Genomic DNA, 19,319 nt, shown 5'->3' on the forward strand with positions numbered 1-19,319 from the left:
TAACAACTCTGGTCATGTGAACATATAAGAGTGCTCTAAAGCCTTATTGTACTCTACCTGCCACCATGCAGTACTTCAGTCAAGTGATGCAATTCTCTAGAAAGGAGGCTAATTACTCTTCATGAGTGTTCACTTGAGTCACACTCTTCACTGTGTCCTTGCTGCTTTTCATATTATCTGATCTGAAATGCAGAATACTATACAAGACATTCCTCTAGAAATCTAGAACTCTAAATATCTATTTTCTGATATCTAAAGGTCTGCAGTAGGAACTCAAATACTGCACATGGAAAGTCAGACTTTGTTATGTCTGAGAAGATTCTCAGTCATCCAGGTCATGGTATTCGTTGCCTACAACAACCCTCAGACTTTGTCAGTGCCTCAGACATTTGCCTAGGCAAACGTGAAGGCCGAGCCTTTTTTTTTATCAGCAATTTAGCCTTTAGTAGCAGCTGAAGCCACATCAACATGGACTGCTTGTCAAGGGAAACTGCATGTAAGAGATGGTAAGACACAGCTTTGACTTTTCCTGCTTGTTTCCTATCAGTTTTTTAAAAAAAACAACAACCAAGAATCGTGTGGAAAAAATGATGGTCACACTCCAAAGTCTGATCCACTTTCATGCTAACATGTTGAATTCTTACGTAGGCAGCTCACAGGCGGTGTGTTTGTGGTGAGGAGGTGGTGGCAACACGGCAGCCAGAGGACAAACCAGGCCAAAGCTCTACTGAGGACAAGACTACACTGATCCTCACTGGCCTCATTGGTAGTCTGACTGCACACATAGAAAGTACTTGTGATTACTTCCCGTAATCTATGGTCTCATCTCAGGGGTCAGGAGTCAGTGGACTCCTGTTTCCACTTCTCTCTCACTTTCTATCCATTTCACTCTTCGGTCCTTCAAACCCCTCTACTTCTGTAATCGTTTGATTACAAATTCATTCACAGTGTAAATGCAGCGAGAAGAAGACTGTCAGAGGAATCTGTTAACTCAAGACCACTTCATCATTTACACACACATTTGCTGAAATAGAAGGATAACTGGGACTTCAGCGAAGACTCTTGACTTGGATTCTGTTTCTGGAAGAAGACTCCTACAAACATGCAAAGGTTAGTACTTCAAAAACTCTCATGTGTTTTGGTTCTGAATTTTATTTTTTGAGTGTGTAAACAGGAATAATGTCACTCAAGCTCAAGTATCTTTCCTTACTTGAACTCACTGAATCCACAGCAGACTTTACAAACCTTAACAAATACATTTTAACCGTCAGATCATAGCTTATGATGTCACAGCAAGTCGAGAAAATTATTGCTCTTCTAAAAACAGAAATAATGTGGTAAAAAAATGAACCTAATAATTCAACTGTACAGTAGATCCTGCTATTTCAACAGGTCTGTCACAATGAGGAAAACAATGAGGTCATTCCTGAAGTATTTTTTCTGGGATTTGGCAACTTTTGTGGGTTTATATTCTACTGTTAAAAATGTACATGAATTAGGATAGTTAGTATTTTTAGGCCCAGTATTTTTTTAACCATAGAATTCAGTATTTTTCCACCAGTATGTTATTCCTGAGTGTATGGAGAGGAGTTTGCAAGAGCACTAGGACTTGATACTTTTACTAACCCAGTCTGTATTATCCTCACATTTCTGGGCAGTTTCCTGGAAGGAAGAAGGTTAAAACTGTTGAAAATCTTAGGCATTTTAGTCAGAGTTCAGATGTTATCTTCAGTTTTAAACAACCATCACAGCTGATGAAAATCTATCTGACATGACTCAGGCAGAAATCATGTTTGTAATTAAGCTTTATTCACGTTACGTTTAGTCATGTTAGTCATGTCTGATGTATCAGTTTTTTCCCAGCAAGTTATAGTGACTCGCAACATCTTGTGGGAAAACACACCGTTAATTTGATGAAATGAAATGATTAAATGATTTCTGTGTTTGAACATTGTTGGAAACACCTGGGAACATTTAATCATTCATATTTAGTCATTTCTAGATATTTTAATAGGGAAATGTTAGGCTACATATTAAAACTTTAAGGTTCCATTCCATTCAGATCAAACAGATTCAGGTTGCTGCTATTGTCCATATTAACTCAATGGAAAGACTCTGCTGCACTAAATGGAACAGGGCCTTAATTAGTATCATTGGTAACTATTTCATAACAATATGGCTGCCGTGAAAATGGTCTATCAGGAAAAATTATGGAATCTATATTTAAAATTAATTAAAGATTACATAATAAAAGAGAGAGGAGATAAAGGCAAAGCTCTTTGCACCACAAAAAGAGTAACCAAGAATATGGAAATGGAGTTCATCAGTGCTTAATTACATTAAAATAAGGCCATTGTTTATCCACCTGCTTTATAATTTAACACTACATGACAGTATCTACCACAGGGCGGTGGTAAGGAGAGGCGTTTCCTCTCACGTTCTGCCTCAGAGGCAGCATCATCGTTCACCACTCACTCGCTAACTAACGGCCCCTTTAAGAAAGCAGCGCCGAGCACTGACGAAACGTCCTCGGCCCTGTTCCCTGCCCGTTTCTGCGAAATCAACAAGAGACGAAGGCAGCAGCAGCAGGCTAGTATCTATCCGCAAGCTCCGGGCCAGCGGCGCTGGAGTGGTCAGGGCTGCTCTCCCCGAACAGGAGGGACGCAACTGGTATTTTTTTTTTTTTTGCCTCAGTGTGTGCCCGTGTTAGCGCTTAACACTCACCAGGACACGACATTTAGTCGGTGTTTAGTACAAAAACAAGCGGATATTACTGGGATGGATGGACCAAGTGAGCAGTTTTCGCCGTGAGACTGCTGCCGCTAATTTGGACGTCCTGAGCAGCAGGTGTACTGAAGGATAAAGCAGACAACAGCCAATCTCAGTGTTCATGAAACTTTGCTACGATTTACGTGCTGGGTAAGAACACTTCTTTCATGCCTTTCTTACGTCTGTTGTCTAAAGATTAAGGGTATTGTTTAATGTCAACCGCCTGTCGCACTGTCTCCTCTTCGGGGTCATCCAAAATGCGAATTATTTCGTTATTCGTGTTGTGTCTCCTAATGTTACAGATATGAAACATGTCCGACCGTTTGAGCCGTTAACTCGAGGCCTAATGTCAAACTCCAACGTTTAATTCACGCGCTGTCTTTACAGCTAAAATATAACGGACACATTTTGTATTCTGCCATGCAGTTTGGCTCAGCTAACGCTCAACTGTGCCGTCGTTATGGAGTCTAACGGTCGCCCACTCTCAGTACAGTTTTTCAAAAAGATTACGTACATTGCTGCTTTTTAAAGGACCTTTTCAGCTATTCTGCGTGTTCAACCCCTCAAAAACCTAATAATTCTGTCACAGAATGTTGATACTGCCTAACTACACTGGGTTATATTTTTTTTTAATTAGTTTTGGGCAGCCATTGATTCAGTGCTTCATTCATGTTCGTGTACTGAAACTTGAACTGAAATCTGTCACAGATTTCAGAGCTAGCTAAACCTTGTTTTCTGTTTTGTTAAAGTTGCTAATGTACTTTATTTTATTTTTTGGTTTGTTCAACAGGTTCAGTGCACATTAATAAATAAGGATGGAATGATACTAAAAACCCAAGTTAGACAGATATGTTGGTTAGCAGTCTGATATTGGCCTAGCACAGCTATATTGGTCTAAATCTATATCAATCTTGTAATACTGATTTTATATATATATATATATCATGTTCAAATTGTAATAATTTGTTTTTTATTTATAGTTATTTGTCATCATTAAAATTACCAATGAAAGTTCACTGATTTCTTTTTGGATTTTAGATATAAATAAAGAATATGTCTATCAGAATATTTTTACCACTTAATATCACTATTGCCCACCAAAATCCACTTTTTGTTGGGGTAAGATAATTCCATGATAAAAAGTCCACTATTTGATATTCATCAAAAAGCAAAGAATGATCACTTGGGGAAAAAGTCTTCTATGAAAGTATCAATCTGATGTATACATATTTTTTAAGTGCTTCTTTAATAAAATAGAATAAAAATAGCTAGCCGAGGCACAACCTAGGCATGCACAAAAAATTGTCATGAGTTGTCTTTGGCAATGAACATTTGCAATGCAGCGGGCAGTAGCAGTCATTTTACGAAATAAAATCTAAGTAATAAAATAAATAACCATGTAGTATCACAGTAGACATGGTCACAGTCCATTCCGGTAACAAGACATTTTGATATTTGATATATTGTTACATTCATAGTAATAAACAATGCCAGTTACCCAAAAGGTGATTTTTCATCTGTAGTTCCTGGACAGAAGATAAGATTAAAGTTACAAAGTTATTAATCATTTGCCATTTATAAACATGCAGAAAAATAAGAAACACAAAAGACAATATTAATGTCAACAGAAATATAATTTATGATATCCTTGTGCTACTTAAAACATAAACATAAAGTTGCTCATAATACAAGAAATGCATAACAAACAAAATGAAGGATATTAATGTTAATAGAAATACGGACTAAAGACAGCATTGTGCTGCACGGTTAGGCACTAACTGAAGCATGCAAAGCAGGAGCATACACATTAAAATCATGCACACTGACTGTATATAATACATAAATCAGTCTGACACACCAAAGAAAAATAAAAGACATGCATGCAGGTACATGAGGGAAGACAGGCGACAGGTGACAGCAGACAGCAAGGAAGTTCCATGCAACAGACTGAGAACAGTGGGGTACAATTGAGTTTTAGTGCAGCTGAAAGTGCATTTAATGTGAAAATGCCAATGCCAATGTCAAGCCAAAACTAATTTCCCATTCATATCAGGTGGGAAGTGGAGTCAAGCATTTGTTTCTTGCCCTGAAGTGATCCTGCCTCATTCCCTCACACAAAGTTCAAATTTGGTTACACTTTGACCTGACTCAACACTGTCCATCCAATTTGAGAGAGAGGGCAAATAAAATAGTTGTTAGGGAAGTATTGATTGTGTGTATCCTTGTTTATATAACTGTGTGGTGAATTAATAGCAGTGGAGTAGGAGGGATGCTGTACTGAAAGGACTGAGTGCAAGGGCAACAAAGTATTTTCATGCTGTCTTTTGTAGCTTATGCTAAATTTTCTTCACAGTGTGTGAGAAATGTCACCTCGCCAGCTGTGGTCTGACTGTGCCCTAAAGCTGGAGGTCTCTGAAATCATTTTATCCTTTTCATGTTTTCTAATATCAGTTAACTCATCTCAGCCCAGCTTTGAATGCACTACAGGGGCATACTTTATTGTCGGCTATTGATACTGTAGTGTCTTCACAAGATAATTACGACTTCAAGAGATGAGAGAGGTACTTTGACATTTTTGAAAAGAGCCCATGGAAATTTGTTACCTTTTGTTGTGTACTCTGTCTCTCATGCCTCAGAAGAAGGGTGAAATGCAGAGAGCAAGTCACAAATCATTAAGTTTTTTGCTGTCATTTGCATATCAATGGTGTTAATAACAACATAAATGCCAACTGTGCCGTGCACATGACTTATGTTGACACACACACTGACATGTACCATTGAAAAGCTGCACTAACAAATGAAGAACATGCACATGATGTTTGCTTTGAAAAATGCACACCAGAATAACTGACTTTTATTTGTGTTCAGCCAGCTACATGTTGCCTTGAGGGTTGCATTAGTGGGCTGAATAAAAGCTAGGACATTCCTCTTGTTCCTAACATTTCTTTCATTATCCTTGTCTCCAAGTTCTACTGAGACCCTTGTTTAGCCTGTAACTACAAACAGAACAGAATGTGTCTAATAGGTCTAATTAGAGTTCATCATATCTCCACTCGCCTCCCTTCCTCTCGCTCCATCCCCAGGGTTGACTTCAAATGAAAATAATAAGCTTGAGGAAAACATTGACAATAACAATGTGTGTATCCATATTTAGACAGTGTTCCAATGTAAAGAGAGCATGCACCCCAAAATCAAAAATACATATTTTTCCTCTTACCCGTAGTGCTATTTATTCAGAAATTTGGGGGGGGGGTTGGTGTGAATAGTTTTTTAAGAAAAATATTTAAAAATCTCTGATTTCGGCTTCTCAAAAGTGAATATTTTCTGGTTTCTCTACTCCCCTATGAAAGTAAACTGAATAGTTGTGGACAAAACAAGACATACGAGGATGTTGTCTTGGGCTTTGGGAGATACTGACCAACATTCTTCACCATTTTCTGATATATTACAGACCAAACATCGTATCATTTATTCGAGAAAATGATCAAGAGATTAAACAACAATGAAAATGAGTGTTAGTTACAAACTAGGGCTGCACGATATTGGAAAAAATTGACATTGTGATTTTTTTTAACCCTGCAATATATATTGCGATATGAAAAAATTCAGGAATTTTCACCAGATGACTTGAATAGTACTTTATGTTATGCTGCATTGCTGCCATCTTGTGGATATTTAACCTGCACTGATCTTGCGACTCACTCCATATGCTTGGGCGTGGTCTGCTTTGGCAAACTGATTAAGAACGATTTTGATTGGTGGATCGCTGCGCGCAGTGTGTGTCAGGTACCCTTGAAATTAGATGAGAACACATTTAGTTCATTTGCCTCCTACTTTCTCTGCTATGATTGGTGGGTGTAGTTCAAAAGAAAATTGATCCTACTTGAAGCTGCTCTCAACAAGGACTGTGGAATATCTTGAATAACTTGTCATGATTTTTGGAAAGAGACATCGCTGTTGAGTTTTTTAGGTGTATTGTTGTGGTGCTTTGAGCATTTAAAGCGGAGTGCCATCTAGTTACATTATATTTGAGAGAAGCCAGACATTTCTATAGTCCATATCTCCAAAACAGGTAACTTGCGTTAAAACAGTAGCACTACTGATAAGAGGAGAAATATGTGTTTGATTTTGATGTGAACAGTCCCTTTAATAATAATGTAGATACTTAGTAGTTGCTTCTATGGGGTATTATTGTTTTGTCCTCTAACTTAGCATGACACCTGGCTGGCAGCATACTTTGTTTCATTACAGGCAGTTATTATTCAGCATGGCCTGATGTGTGTTTTGTCCCTTCTGACCATCTGTTGCCTGTCACTTCATTATGAATGCAGGAAAGTGAACCCAACAAAAGTTGAAGCTCCTCCTCTGAACATTCTTGTTTATTCTGGCAAGATTTTTCAAGTTGATCTCTGTCTCACAGTGCACCCTGTAGAAGTTGAGATTAGAATTACAGGTGCATGTCTCGCTATAGCCTCGTTTATACAGAAACCAAGCACCATGATGATGATGATGATCGTGGATCGTGACAAGATAATTTTCTGTGGTTTTATGCAACACATTCGAGTGACTGTAGAGCACCTGCAAAAAGGAAATGAGCTTTGCTTCAGTCACCAAAGCGGAAACACTACACAGTGGCATTTCCATCTAACAAGCACTTAGTGTCAAACTTTCTCTTTTTCTAAAACAAAACCGGACCGCCTAATGTCCCAGAAAATACTATTCCACACAAAGTGGCCTACTTGTGCAAGTGCTCCTGCCTGTGTTGTACTCAACAGTATGTGACTGTTTCCACTGCCCCCTCTCCCTTTCATGCATGACTGATAGGCAACAGTTATATAGGGTGTAATTGTAGAAAGAGCTACTCACATCTCATGGGTCCGTATCCTCCTATAGATGCAGATAGCCAGGGCTGATAGTAAGGTCACCTGAATAGTCATTAAAATAAGATGAGTGTTGGTGTGCAGCTGAGAACACAGAGCTTTATTAACTTGCCATCCAGTACGACTATAAGCCAAACCAACTGAATCTCTAATGATAGTAGCCATGTCTGATACTAATACAGACAACAACGTGATGGCTGTAATAGCACTCATAAAAAATGCATTATTATGGTTACAACAAAGGATGTATATCTGAAAATGTGGCATGCTGTACTTAGTCTTGGCTTGTGTACTGTGATAAATACATTGGGCTGCTCAGCAAGAAAGAGAATTACTTTACAAGATGCTATGACCTTGAACAAAAGTTGTGAATTAATCAGTAAGTTGTTGGGCAGAAAATTCATCAGCATCTATAGAAGCAAAATCTACTTGTTCAAGTTAAAAGGGGATCATTAACCAGTTTTCTTAAGATAAACTGAATATCATTGAGTTGAGATGTATTGATCAACATGCCAATGACAGGAATCAGCTGGTTTTCAGCTTAATCGGCCTTGACCGGTAACTGGCCAGTCACCACCAGATATCTGTTTCTGTGCTGGTCACATTTACATGCATGCACCAGACAGTGGTTCACATCATGCAAGAAACCGACAACCCATGTTGACCACGTCTCCCCAAACATATTCTCATTCATTTAGTCAGCTGCTTTGTTTTATCTCACTCAAAAGCATTTCCACAGCAAGGTGTTGTGCCAAGTCAGTTTCTGTTTTGTTTACATCTTCCTCCCCATGAGATCATGCAAGATCTCACTGCTCAGTGCTCTCCATGAAATCATGTGATTGTGCTCCCTCTGGCACAATGATCTCAATAATATCCTGTAGTGTGTGATGGCCATTATTTTTCAATCTTGTTGGCAATGTTTCATTATAACCATAAAATTTTATTTTCCATTAAGGAAAGGGTACAAAAACGTGTGTATACCATCCATTATTGCTCTTCAAACACAAGGTCAGACTTTTAAAGAATAGGAAATCAGCTAGGAAAATTGCAGTTGGTGCATCTCTGTCTTTGAATTTTGGACTGTTAGTATTTTGAGTTTGAAGCGTGGGTTATGGAAACATTTGATGAAACATTTTGCTGATATTCTGTTAACCAAAGGATTAATCAATTAAACTAACTGAGAAATTTTAAGACAAATTGATAACAGATCAGCCTTTTTTGTCTATAAAACGAGAAAATTCAGAGAAATGCCAATCATAATTTGTTTGATGATTCCTTCACATGATTGTCTCCTGTTGTAAACAGGAGAAACGCTGATGTAGGGCATCAGACTGCCTCTTAGCCCCAAATGACAGTGATTGGCTGTTGCAGTGAGTGTGACCCGTGTGACCCAGAGTAACCTCCAGCTACTACAGGTCATTAGCAGAAGATTACTCAGACAGGCATTTGCACACGCACAGATACAGCATATTAGGCTTCTACAGCTAATACACACTGGGCTTGTAAAGCTACTCACCCTTAACTAATGTATGCTGAAATAAACAAACACTATCCACCTGTGTGCGCGCGTGTCTTATGTGCATGTGTGTGTGCATATCTTTGGCTCTTTGTTGTTATGTTTTATGACTGTGGCAGCCTCTCCCCTTGCTGGTGTGTTAGCACTGACTTAGGATGAGGGAAAGGTGGATAGAAATGTCTTTGTGTTTGTACACAACTGAGCCTGTTTGTGTGTTTTCCCTCACTAACATTCACATAGTGATCAGACCTTGAGTTAAAGCCCTGTCCTCCTCCTCCTCCTCCACCTCCTCCTCCTTCTGTCCTCTTTTCATCTTTTCATCATCCTATTTAAGATGGTGTTGTGGTAGAAATTGCCTCTGGACTGGAGAAAGAAATCCTTAAAATGGAAATGAATAAAGCAAAGGTAGTCTGAAGAACACTACAGTGAAAGGAGGAATAGCATGGGAACAAGTAATGTGCTCTAAAATATGAGCTTAGTTTATACAAATTATGGTTGTGTTTCATTAATATTAGTGCTTGTTCACTGACTGAATGGAGCAGGATTTTCTATTAGATTTTCAATGGAATCATCAGTTTCTGAGATGGCTTTCAAAATGGTAAATGAAAATGTCTAAAATCTGATGCTTTCATTTGTCACTTTTACTGATATGGCTTGATTCTACGTTAGGAAACCATAGGTAGTTTTAGGTGACCAGAGGCTCACTGAGCTGTAGCACCAAGAAGGCTGGAATCAGGTGGTTATTGTGAGAACACATTTCTAGGGATGTCCCGATCCGATCACGTGATCGGAAATTGGGGCCGATCACGTGATTTTCAAATGATGGGAATCGGGTGGAAATTATTGGATTTAACCTTACAAAACAACATGCATGGCCATGTTCACGTTTTAAATTCATCCTGAGGTACAAAGAGATTGTCAAATGGAATGGCAATGGCTTAGTTTTAATTTTAATAAGTTCCACAACATCAATATTCATTGTTGCACAGACGGAAACAACACCGTAAATGTCACAATTTACGGCAGGCGGGGAATTCAGACAGCATAATAATAGTGAGCTGGTAGTTAGTAGGCTAATGCAGGGCAAGCGAGAGCGGGACAGTGAAAATGTCTGCAGTTTGGAGGTATTTTAAACTGGACAGCGAAGGCAGTGCAACAGCCACTTGTAATGTGTGCAAATTGGGCATTTCGCATGGTGGAAATGTGGATGTGTTCTCTTTTTTTCTTCTTCTTATTAATGCATTGCTGAAGTACTGGATCAGGATTCGGTATCGGCAGATACTCAAAATCAAATGACTCGGACTCAGGGGCAAAAAAATGTGATCAGGACATCCCTACACATTTCATTTTGACAGATGTCTTGACAAGAGAAGGGAAGTGTTTATTAAGCTGCCACTTGCAGTGTTTCCGCTCTCCCCCTCAGCAAAGAAAGATCAACCCACTGGTCACCTCTGTGTCTGCCACTTAGCTTACATGTGCTCATGTGGGTGGGTTGTCTACATGAGGAAAGAAATAGACCTTTTTGTTTTAAGTTCATGCCCCAAAAACCTTTTTGACATTGTCAGTTTGTCTGTGGGTACATCTCAATTAATTCTCTCCTACTCCTAATGTGAGGAGAGATGCAAGAAAAGAGGAATCAAGGAAGCATTTTTAGATACTGAGAATTGTACTTTTCCTTTCAGGCGTCATCTCAATCGACGTCAGTTTCTGATGATGGCAGCAGAGCTTGCTCAGCTCTGTAACATCTTGTGATACCTTTAGTTTAGTATTTGCACAGATAGTGTGAATACTATCCAGTTTGTAATAAGGGTGAACAGTTACCACTGCCAGCACTATTTATTTTTTATTTTTTCTCCATTACTAACAACCTCCCACATGGCAAAACAGAATGTGATGAGCATGTCTCCTTAAAATTCCTATTTGTATAAGCATTTATTGATGCTCTCCTTGAAATGTGATTGCAGTCAAACAAGAAACGTATAAAAATAATTTAGTAGTCTAAATGTTGTACGGTAAAGGGAATTGTATAAATGCTGTATATCTCACAAAAATAGGATGAAACACACTTGTAAGGTACATGATGTATATAATGACAGTTTTGGGATTATAATTATTTAAAATGGCTGTAAAAGACACTTTCTCTTTCACAAAGTCAAAAACAGCTAGTACAGTATTTGGTTTTCACTTCACCTCAATCAGACATATTTGGTATCCATCAACAAGCTTCTGGAAGACCTCTAAGTAATGGATTAAACTTTATCTGCTCTAACGTAAGCTGCACATGTAAGCATTTCTAACGAATTAACGCTTGTTTACTGCATTTGCCAAAGTCATGGTTTATTTGCAGGGGTTACATTGTGATTTGTTGGGGAGATTGAGGAGGAGGATGTGGGCTGGTGTATAAGGCTGTCATCCTTGGGTGATCATGGTGCGGCTGGTCTCGCTAGGTAACTGTCCCAAGGTCCGCTGCATTAACCTAGTCCGTATGCTTCCTTTTCCCACATTTATCAGTGTATTCCTATTGTCTATTGTATACATATACATGTCATACCTCACCATCTGACTAATGTTTTCTGAGGCATAAGCTAGCTTTAGCCTCATTCTTTAACATTAACATGATATGATGTATGAAGCCATACATATTTAAGATAATTTCACAGAGTTCTCATTCTAAAATGTGTCAGAAGGAAGCATGACAAAGTCAGCTGACTTATATTAGCCAACTACAGTTCTGCTAGCGAGAGTAGTCATCATTATTTTAGCTGACAAAATACTCTGTTGTCAGCTAGAAATGAGAAGCTACTTTTTTTTTTTTTTTACTTCTCTGTGGAGTCAAGGACTGTGCTTCAAAAATGACTGTCAATTTCGATGTTAAATCTTCTGAGGGTCCCATTCAGGAGGAGTCAGCAAGCTTTTTACTTGGTCATGTCTGGCAGAAAATCACACAACCACCATTATCACTGTAAACTGCATACATGCAGTGCAAGAATGGAAAGCTTGACAGTTGTAGCAACAGTAGCTACGGAGGGCGGAGCTTAGCGAAAGATTACTTGTTAGAGTTCAATCAAATTGATCTTATTACATAGACTTTTCAGGGTTGTGCACGTATTTTCAATCAGATTCAGTTAGGAAGGCTTAATTTTAGCTTCACTTAGACATCCCAAATATTTTTTTAGGTTTGTTTTAGCGTAATTTTCTATTGGTACACCCAGTTGCATCCAAGATGCACCTGAAGTCCAAAGATCATCAGTAACAGACTTTCTGTTGTGATGTTTATAACTCAAATTAATGTGTGCCAATTTATTTGGGCATAGAGAATTTACCAGCTATATGATTAATTAGAAGTTAAAGTTAATATTTAGGTATCAGGTGTGTCATATTCTAGCCACTTAAGCTTAAACAGTGACCGACTCACTGAAATTATTGTTGCTTTTTCCTTTTATTTCATAGTCCACCTTTTGTATTTCTGGTTCTTGAAAATCACCAACACAGAGTTCAGAAGAATAAGAGCCATAGAGCGTCCTACATGGCAGATCAATTTGCAGGTCCCACAAGGATTGAGAAGTGAGGATTGATCAAAGAAGGGATTTATGGTGTACCCTTTGTCAATGTTGTGATGGAGTTTTTGTTCATTCTTTAAGCCTAAGCACCTGAATGAGTGTAGTCACTGAGAAAACCAGCCTGGTATATCTAGGCATTTAGACAGCTGGGTTGCCAGTCAACAGGCCCCTGAGTTTCTAGAAACAGAGCAAGTAAGCAAATTAGACTAGCAGTAAGTCCGGCAACAAGCCAGTCAGCTTATCAGTTAGTCATTCATATAAACAGTCTGACAGCTCATCGGTGAGATAACCATCCTTGCAGTGTGACAGCTAGTCATCCAGTCTTGCAGATAAAGTAATCTGTGAGGATTACATCAAGAGAAACTACACTTAATCCTCTCCCAAATGGCAAATTGCAGCAGTCAAAAAACGACACAGTTGTGTTCACTACATATTCTGTGGCTCCAAGCCCAGCTGCCGGAGAGGATGAAGGATTATTGTGACATTTTTCCTGACATACTGAATTCGGTCAAATCAGGAATGACCTCCTTGTAGGGAAGGATTGCAAGGGATTCTCACTGTTGTTTCACTCAGTCAGCATGGCTGATTCAAAGAAAGGACTTAATGGGGGTGGTGGTGCCTTGGAAGTCAACACTTTGGTTGCAGTCAGAGTTTAATATGCCAGGGACATTTGTGGATTAGTAAAAGCAAGGAGACTGTCAAAGACTTGCAGGTGCTTTGCCAGTAACAGTTTAACACCTGTTGTGGTTTCAGACAGCCTCCCATTTCAGTGCTAATCATTATATTTTGCACATTTACACTGTCTTCACATTATATTGTCTTACTTTTGGTGAGTATTAATGAGGTCATTAATCCTGTCTGTATTTTGTGTCTATCAGTGGACTAAATTTTACTGCAGTGTCAGACCACTGTTTCTGAATGCAGAGGAAACGCTGCAGCAGTTTGACTCCTGTGACTCTGTCTATGATGACACATCATACATCTGTCATCATTATATCTCAGCCCTTTATACCAAAACACAACCATTAAGCCTTTCACAACCTCTCACAACCACTGCCACCAGTCCCCCTATTGAAATTAAATCAATAAATGGGGTTGGCAGACCTGCTGCTGTCAGATGTTTGCCAAAAGACTAAAAGGATGTGGTTGTGAAGACTCTAACGGGGTTTCTGGTTCAATCTTCCTGTGTAGGCACAAAGGGAGAACAGAACACTAAACTTTAATGCTACTGGAGCCCTAACCTTGCCAATGGTTGAGGTTGACAAGTGTCACATGTTTGCTTGGGGAAAGTTTTCTGTGGGCAGAAATGGCAATTAATTAGATGTCAGGCAAGTTAACATTGGGGCAAATACAGTAAATCATCACAGTAAAAGTGAGATTTGTTGTTATTGAAGTATTGTCTGTATTGAATTGCTCACAATAATCATTTTTGGAGGTGGAAATTAGTGTTGATACTAAGCAAGAACTGAACTGTAACTTCATTCACTCAATGCTGTACATTCACATTGTTTACACTGATCTTCTACTCTTCTGGCTTTCTTGGCATACTGTGGAAATTCATGTTTTACACCCTGACAGCAAAAATGATTAGCCCACATTTCTATCACATGAAAATTCAGAAAAAGGTGATCAACAGTGGAAGTGCAATGCCATGTTAACCAGCTGTTTGCTCACAGATATCTACATGACAGTGTGCTCTAAATAGAAAACTGACACTTCCATTATTAAAGAAAAGGCCATTATTAGAACCTTATATCACATTAATATGTTGCCCACGGCAGCCTGATCAATTTTTCATGTGGCCCCTGGTGACAAGTAATTGCCAACCCTTGTTGTAGTTTATGACTAAATAACGGTAAAAATAATGACACTCTCATCAGCAGCAGTGTTTTGTTTACTGCCAGTTACCAAATGTTAGCATGCTAAACAAAGATAATGAAATGATAAACACTATAAAGGCTATGTGTTGCTGTTGGTAATTGTTGTTGTTGTTTTATCAGCTTTTTACAACACTGGGTTCATAATAGGTAATGTCTTAATTGATAAATGACCTCTTGGAAAACATAGAAATTGGAATATCACTTTATTTGATGTACCCTCCAAGGGTATATTTTAGTAAGTTTTGAAAGATTAGATTTTAATGAGGTCAGAAGAAAAGAAAAAAAATGAAACCAGTTTTCCATACAGCCGTACCAACAATAACAGCTGTGTTTTGTGTCCCTGCAGGGTTGCCGTCCGCCATGTTAAGGTAAAGCCCAGGTGTGCGGTGTTGACCATGCTAAAGCGCCTGGACAAGATCCGCTTCCGAGGCCCAAGGACGAGAGACGACTTCCCGGATCTGGCCGAGTCGCCACCCGCCTCCGACAACGAATGTAGCGACGACATGCAGCTGAAGCCCAGGGCAGCTCTGCGAGACACAGAGGACCTCCTGCGAGACCCTGTGAGTGCACTCCATACATATTTGTAATATTATATGTATGTGAATGTTTTTGACTCATGGCCACATTTGCAGTTGATCACATTTCATTTAGGAAGCAGAAACTGATTTTTTTCATCGCTTTTTCAACCTTTTTCTTTCATTCTTACTTTGATTTATGTCCGTTCCCTTTTTTCTCTCTTTCTGTTTCTCTGAAATTCAGTCACTGTCCCTCTTTATATCTCTCTGCCAATGTATTTATCATCAGTCTCAGAATGAGTAAACGGTTATCTTGCTTTCGTCTTATATATACGCATTTCCTTGAATGGCCAGGATGAACATACATGGCAGTGTTTTTTCGAATGTACTCATGAATTATTCTCTCTGAAAAGGATGCTCTGACCTCAGAATAACGCAAAATGGGGAGATTTGCAGCAGCTGCTGTTTCACCTTTTTGATGCTCTGTTTTTAGCTAGATTAATAGATGTTTAGGGCACAAAATGACATGTTGTTTATGTAATCCCTCTTGTATATAGTTATACTCTGAAGAGAAAGGTACAACCATCGTGAACAGGGTTGTCATGATAAAGAAAAATGAAGGAGATCACAGTGATTAAATATTTTCCAATGGGAGGCATGGAGTAGAGATGGCAATCGGCAGTAGACGAGGACAGAAATAGTGAAAGCAGTGGTGAGATGAACAGATATTGGATAGCAGGAAGGGGAATGAAAAATGGAGGGAAAGAAAAGATTAAAGACAAGAGAGTGATAAAGGAGCCTAAAGGACAGGAACTGAGCCTTAGATGATTGGACTCTGTGGTGTCTAGAGGAAAGGAGATGGACAGGATGGAGAGAGCTCACAAGCTGTGACAAAAAAAATCCACATCATGTTTTCTGATACTGCTTCCTCCCACGCTTGATAGTGTTCATATTTCATGAAATCTGCAGCTCTCTCTCATCCTCGTGGCTGACTAAAACACCAGTATTGCCGTCATCATCATGCTCATGCATTGATAGGAAGATACCCAGATTATAAACACTAGATTAGTCACTTGATGGTATCATTTCCTGAATACGGCCCCAGGGATCTCTGTCCTTCTTTCATTTTCTCTCTTTGTTTCTACTCAAATAGACAGCTGATATGACATCCCATTAAAGCTGCACAAGGCCGGGTGGTGAATGAGTGGTACTTGGAGACAAAATCATTAGATCATAACAGGCCTCATTGTACCCACATATGAATAAAACATTATTAAATTGGGGCTTATTTAATCAGTTCTGGAGTAATATTTTTTAATTAGTGATCTGGCTGACTGTGGGTCCTTGTAGCAAACTCTGGGCATAGGCAACATGTGTCTGTATTTGCATATAAGTTTTTATGCCCTCCTGTGTGCACAAGTGTGTCTGTGTGCTGGTGTTTGTATGTCTGTATCCACACTGGTGTTTGGCTGCATGAGCACAAGCCCACTGGGGAGGCATCGCCCACATCTCAGCCCTGATGAGTCACACTTGGAAGCCCCAAAATAGACCAAGCTAGCTCTTATCCCTGTTGGGACACACACCAAACACACACACACATAAAGCATGCACTTTTTTTCACAAAACATTGCAATTGCATTCAATTTGAACCTGACAGGTAATGGATTTTTGGGGCAGATGCTGATATCAATATTGGAGGATAAAAAAAATCAAATATAATATATCAGCTGTTTTCTTTATTTATATGCAGGTTTGGGTGATTCGCGTGTGAATACGACAGTTTGCATAATGTGTATTAATCTGTCACAATAAACTGCTGCGCCGAGTCAAAGCACGGATTCACTGAGAAAAGAAGCTGCAGTTTACAAACCTTGATGATATATTAGGATTACCAACATGTGGAACGTGTTTCTGTCAGTATAGTCGCTTGAAATTTATTTTCTAAATGTTTCTTCACTGCACCTATGCTAAAAGTAATTTCTGTATCACTTTTTTTACTTTAACAGCCATGTATTAGTGAGAAAATTGCTACAACTAGTGTTACAGACTGTTGTTAAACCTTATTTTTCTTGCCCTACATGGATGCAAAAATACGTTACCACTGATTATCTTACTTGCGTTTTACTCTAGTGATGAAATAAATCCATGTTATGACCAGTTTAAGTTTTAAATCATGTAAAAGAAATCCTTTTTAATTTGAGGTCCAGTATTTTTCTCATCAGGCATCTGACAAATAGTTGAGTCTTTTCAGCAGAGTGAAAATAAGACTGATTTTAAAATATGCCACAATTCTCGTTATTCTAATGTGCTTTAAGTGTCTATTTTCAGGGTCATGATTGAATAAAATCTTGAAATATTAATGAAACAAGATTTTTATTTTATTTCGGGTAAATTAATTGTTAATCAATTCAAAATCAATTGAATGAAATAAGTCTTCAATCAATAAAGTGATCGTTAGATTAGTTGACTGATTGAAGATATAGTTGATTAAAAAGATTAATTGTTTAAAAAGTAATCTTTAGGTGCATCCCTGTTTAAAATCCAAAATTACCTCAGGGGAATGAAACAATAAACCTTCACTGGTATTTTTAATAATTTTGAATAACTATAAAAAAAAATGTTATGTTCTGTAAAATCTGTAAAATCTTTCTGTTAAAAACAAATATCAGACAAAATACACGACGATACTGATCTACTGTAGACAAATGTAGCTGTGCTAGGCCATCTCTCTTGGCTCTGCATTCGATATCTAAAAGCTGCCACTGCTTTGTGGAAATCTCATCTTCCCTGCATAGTGCCCTTCATAGTTCTCTCCCTGCTGGCACACTGCAGCCCACCCATGCTACAGTGATATCTCTGCACTCTCCAGGATCATCATCACATGACCTGGATCTAAACCTCACCTTCATTACCTCATCTGTTAAAAGGAGGACAGAGTGTGCCCTTTGGCTGCAGAATGCACACACTGAGACTTTTTGACAAACTAGCCTGTGTCATCCATACTAAATAGGTAGAATGTCACTGAGCAGATGGTGTTCAGTCATTGCACAGGCGACTGCGTACGACCTCAGCGGCCTCTCGCCACTTTTCCTGCTAGATCAGGTAGCTTCCTCACCACGTTTGTCATACTTAGTGTCATTGTGTCATTTATCTAAAGCACATTTGGACCAGTCAGATGATGTGATGTGACCCAAGACAATACACTGTTTAATACAGGACAATCAATTACTCCAATAAATGATGGTCATTGCATCATATACCGTTTAACATTAATGTTAAAATTACAAATGTATTAAATTCACATTTACTAATAAAATGCCTTAAAAATATTAAATACTAATAAATTCAGTTTGGGAAGGTCTGACATATTTCCTTATTGAATGCTATAATGGTGATTATTCACTCCTAGTGCAAAAATGAATTCAAATGCCTCTCTTATCCTGTCACGGTCTTTGCCTTATTTATATTTTTATTGGCCTTAAATATAGTTAAACTGTGACATGACATCCACACATATAGAAGCCCTGTCTGCAAAATAGCACTTTTTTTTTAACTTGAACTGTTAGTTTGGTAAATGAAAGGAAATCCATTCACTATTGTGACATTATACCTACTGCCTATAACACCTTTTGTGGATGATGTGTTGCATCTGAGAACCATATGTTAAAGGTATAGTTCAGATATTTTGATGTGGGGATGTATGAGGCCCTTCTCCATACTCAGTGTATAACCTGCAGTGGTGATCCTTTAAAATGCCAATAACACAAACACACTAACAGACTGTGGCAGTGGCCAGCAACTCCTGTAAAAAATAGTAAATTGTTTTTGCCAAAGGAGTCTGGTTGCTTTGGGGAGAGTAATATTTGACTTTTATAACTTCAGTTTCTCATTAGAAAATGCTGTTTGAGCACCAAGGTAAAGCATTGAAAATATTCTAAATATAGCAAAGCAAATATGTTTTTCTGCTGTCACTGTCCACAGGAATACATTGCTTAGCTTCCTACACTTGTACCCCTGCTGCGTCTCCAAACTAGGGGCAGATCACTCAACGTCTACTGTAGGCAATACACTAGCTATGAATAACTACCTCATAAAGTCCCACTTCAAAAAAAAAAAAAATCTGCGCTATCTCTTCAGATGGAACTCCTCTTGTTCGCATATCAAATATCTGAAGTCTGACTGGTATTATTTCAATAATA

General features: G+C 38.6%; 1 protein-coding gene across 2 annotated transcripts in view; it reads left to right on the plus strand.

Moving 5' to 3' along the window:
- Window positions 1-2,555: 2,555 nt before the first annotated feature.
- Window positions 2,556-19,319, plus strand: part of gramd4a (GRAM domain containing 4a) — a 58,490-nt gene continuing 41,726 nt past the window's right edge. The window contains exons 1-2 of one of the 2 annotated variants that reach the window (XM_084711191.1): window positions 2,556-2,919; window positions 14,952-15,165. In XM_084711191.1, the coding sequence (XP_084567317.1) occupies window positions 2,891-2,919; window positions 14,952-15,165 (243 nt within the window). In that variant the 5' untranslated portion in view covers window positions 2,556-2,890. The remainder of the gene's footprint in view (window positions 2,920-14,951; window positions 15,166-19,319) is intronic. The other variant, XM_084711192.1, reaches the window with a different exon arrangement.

Source organism: Lutjanus erythropterus, chromosome 22, assembly GCF_056507025.1.
Source record: "Lutjanus erythropterus isolate fLutEry1 chromosome 22, fLutEry1.hap2, whole genome shotgun sequence".
Lineage (NCBI taxonomy): Eukaryota > Metazoa > Chordata > Actinopteri > Lutjaniformes > Lutjanidae > Lutjanus > Lutjanus erythropterus.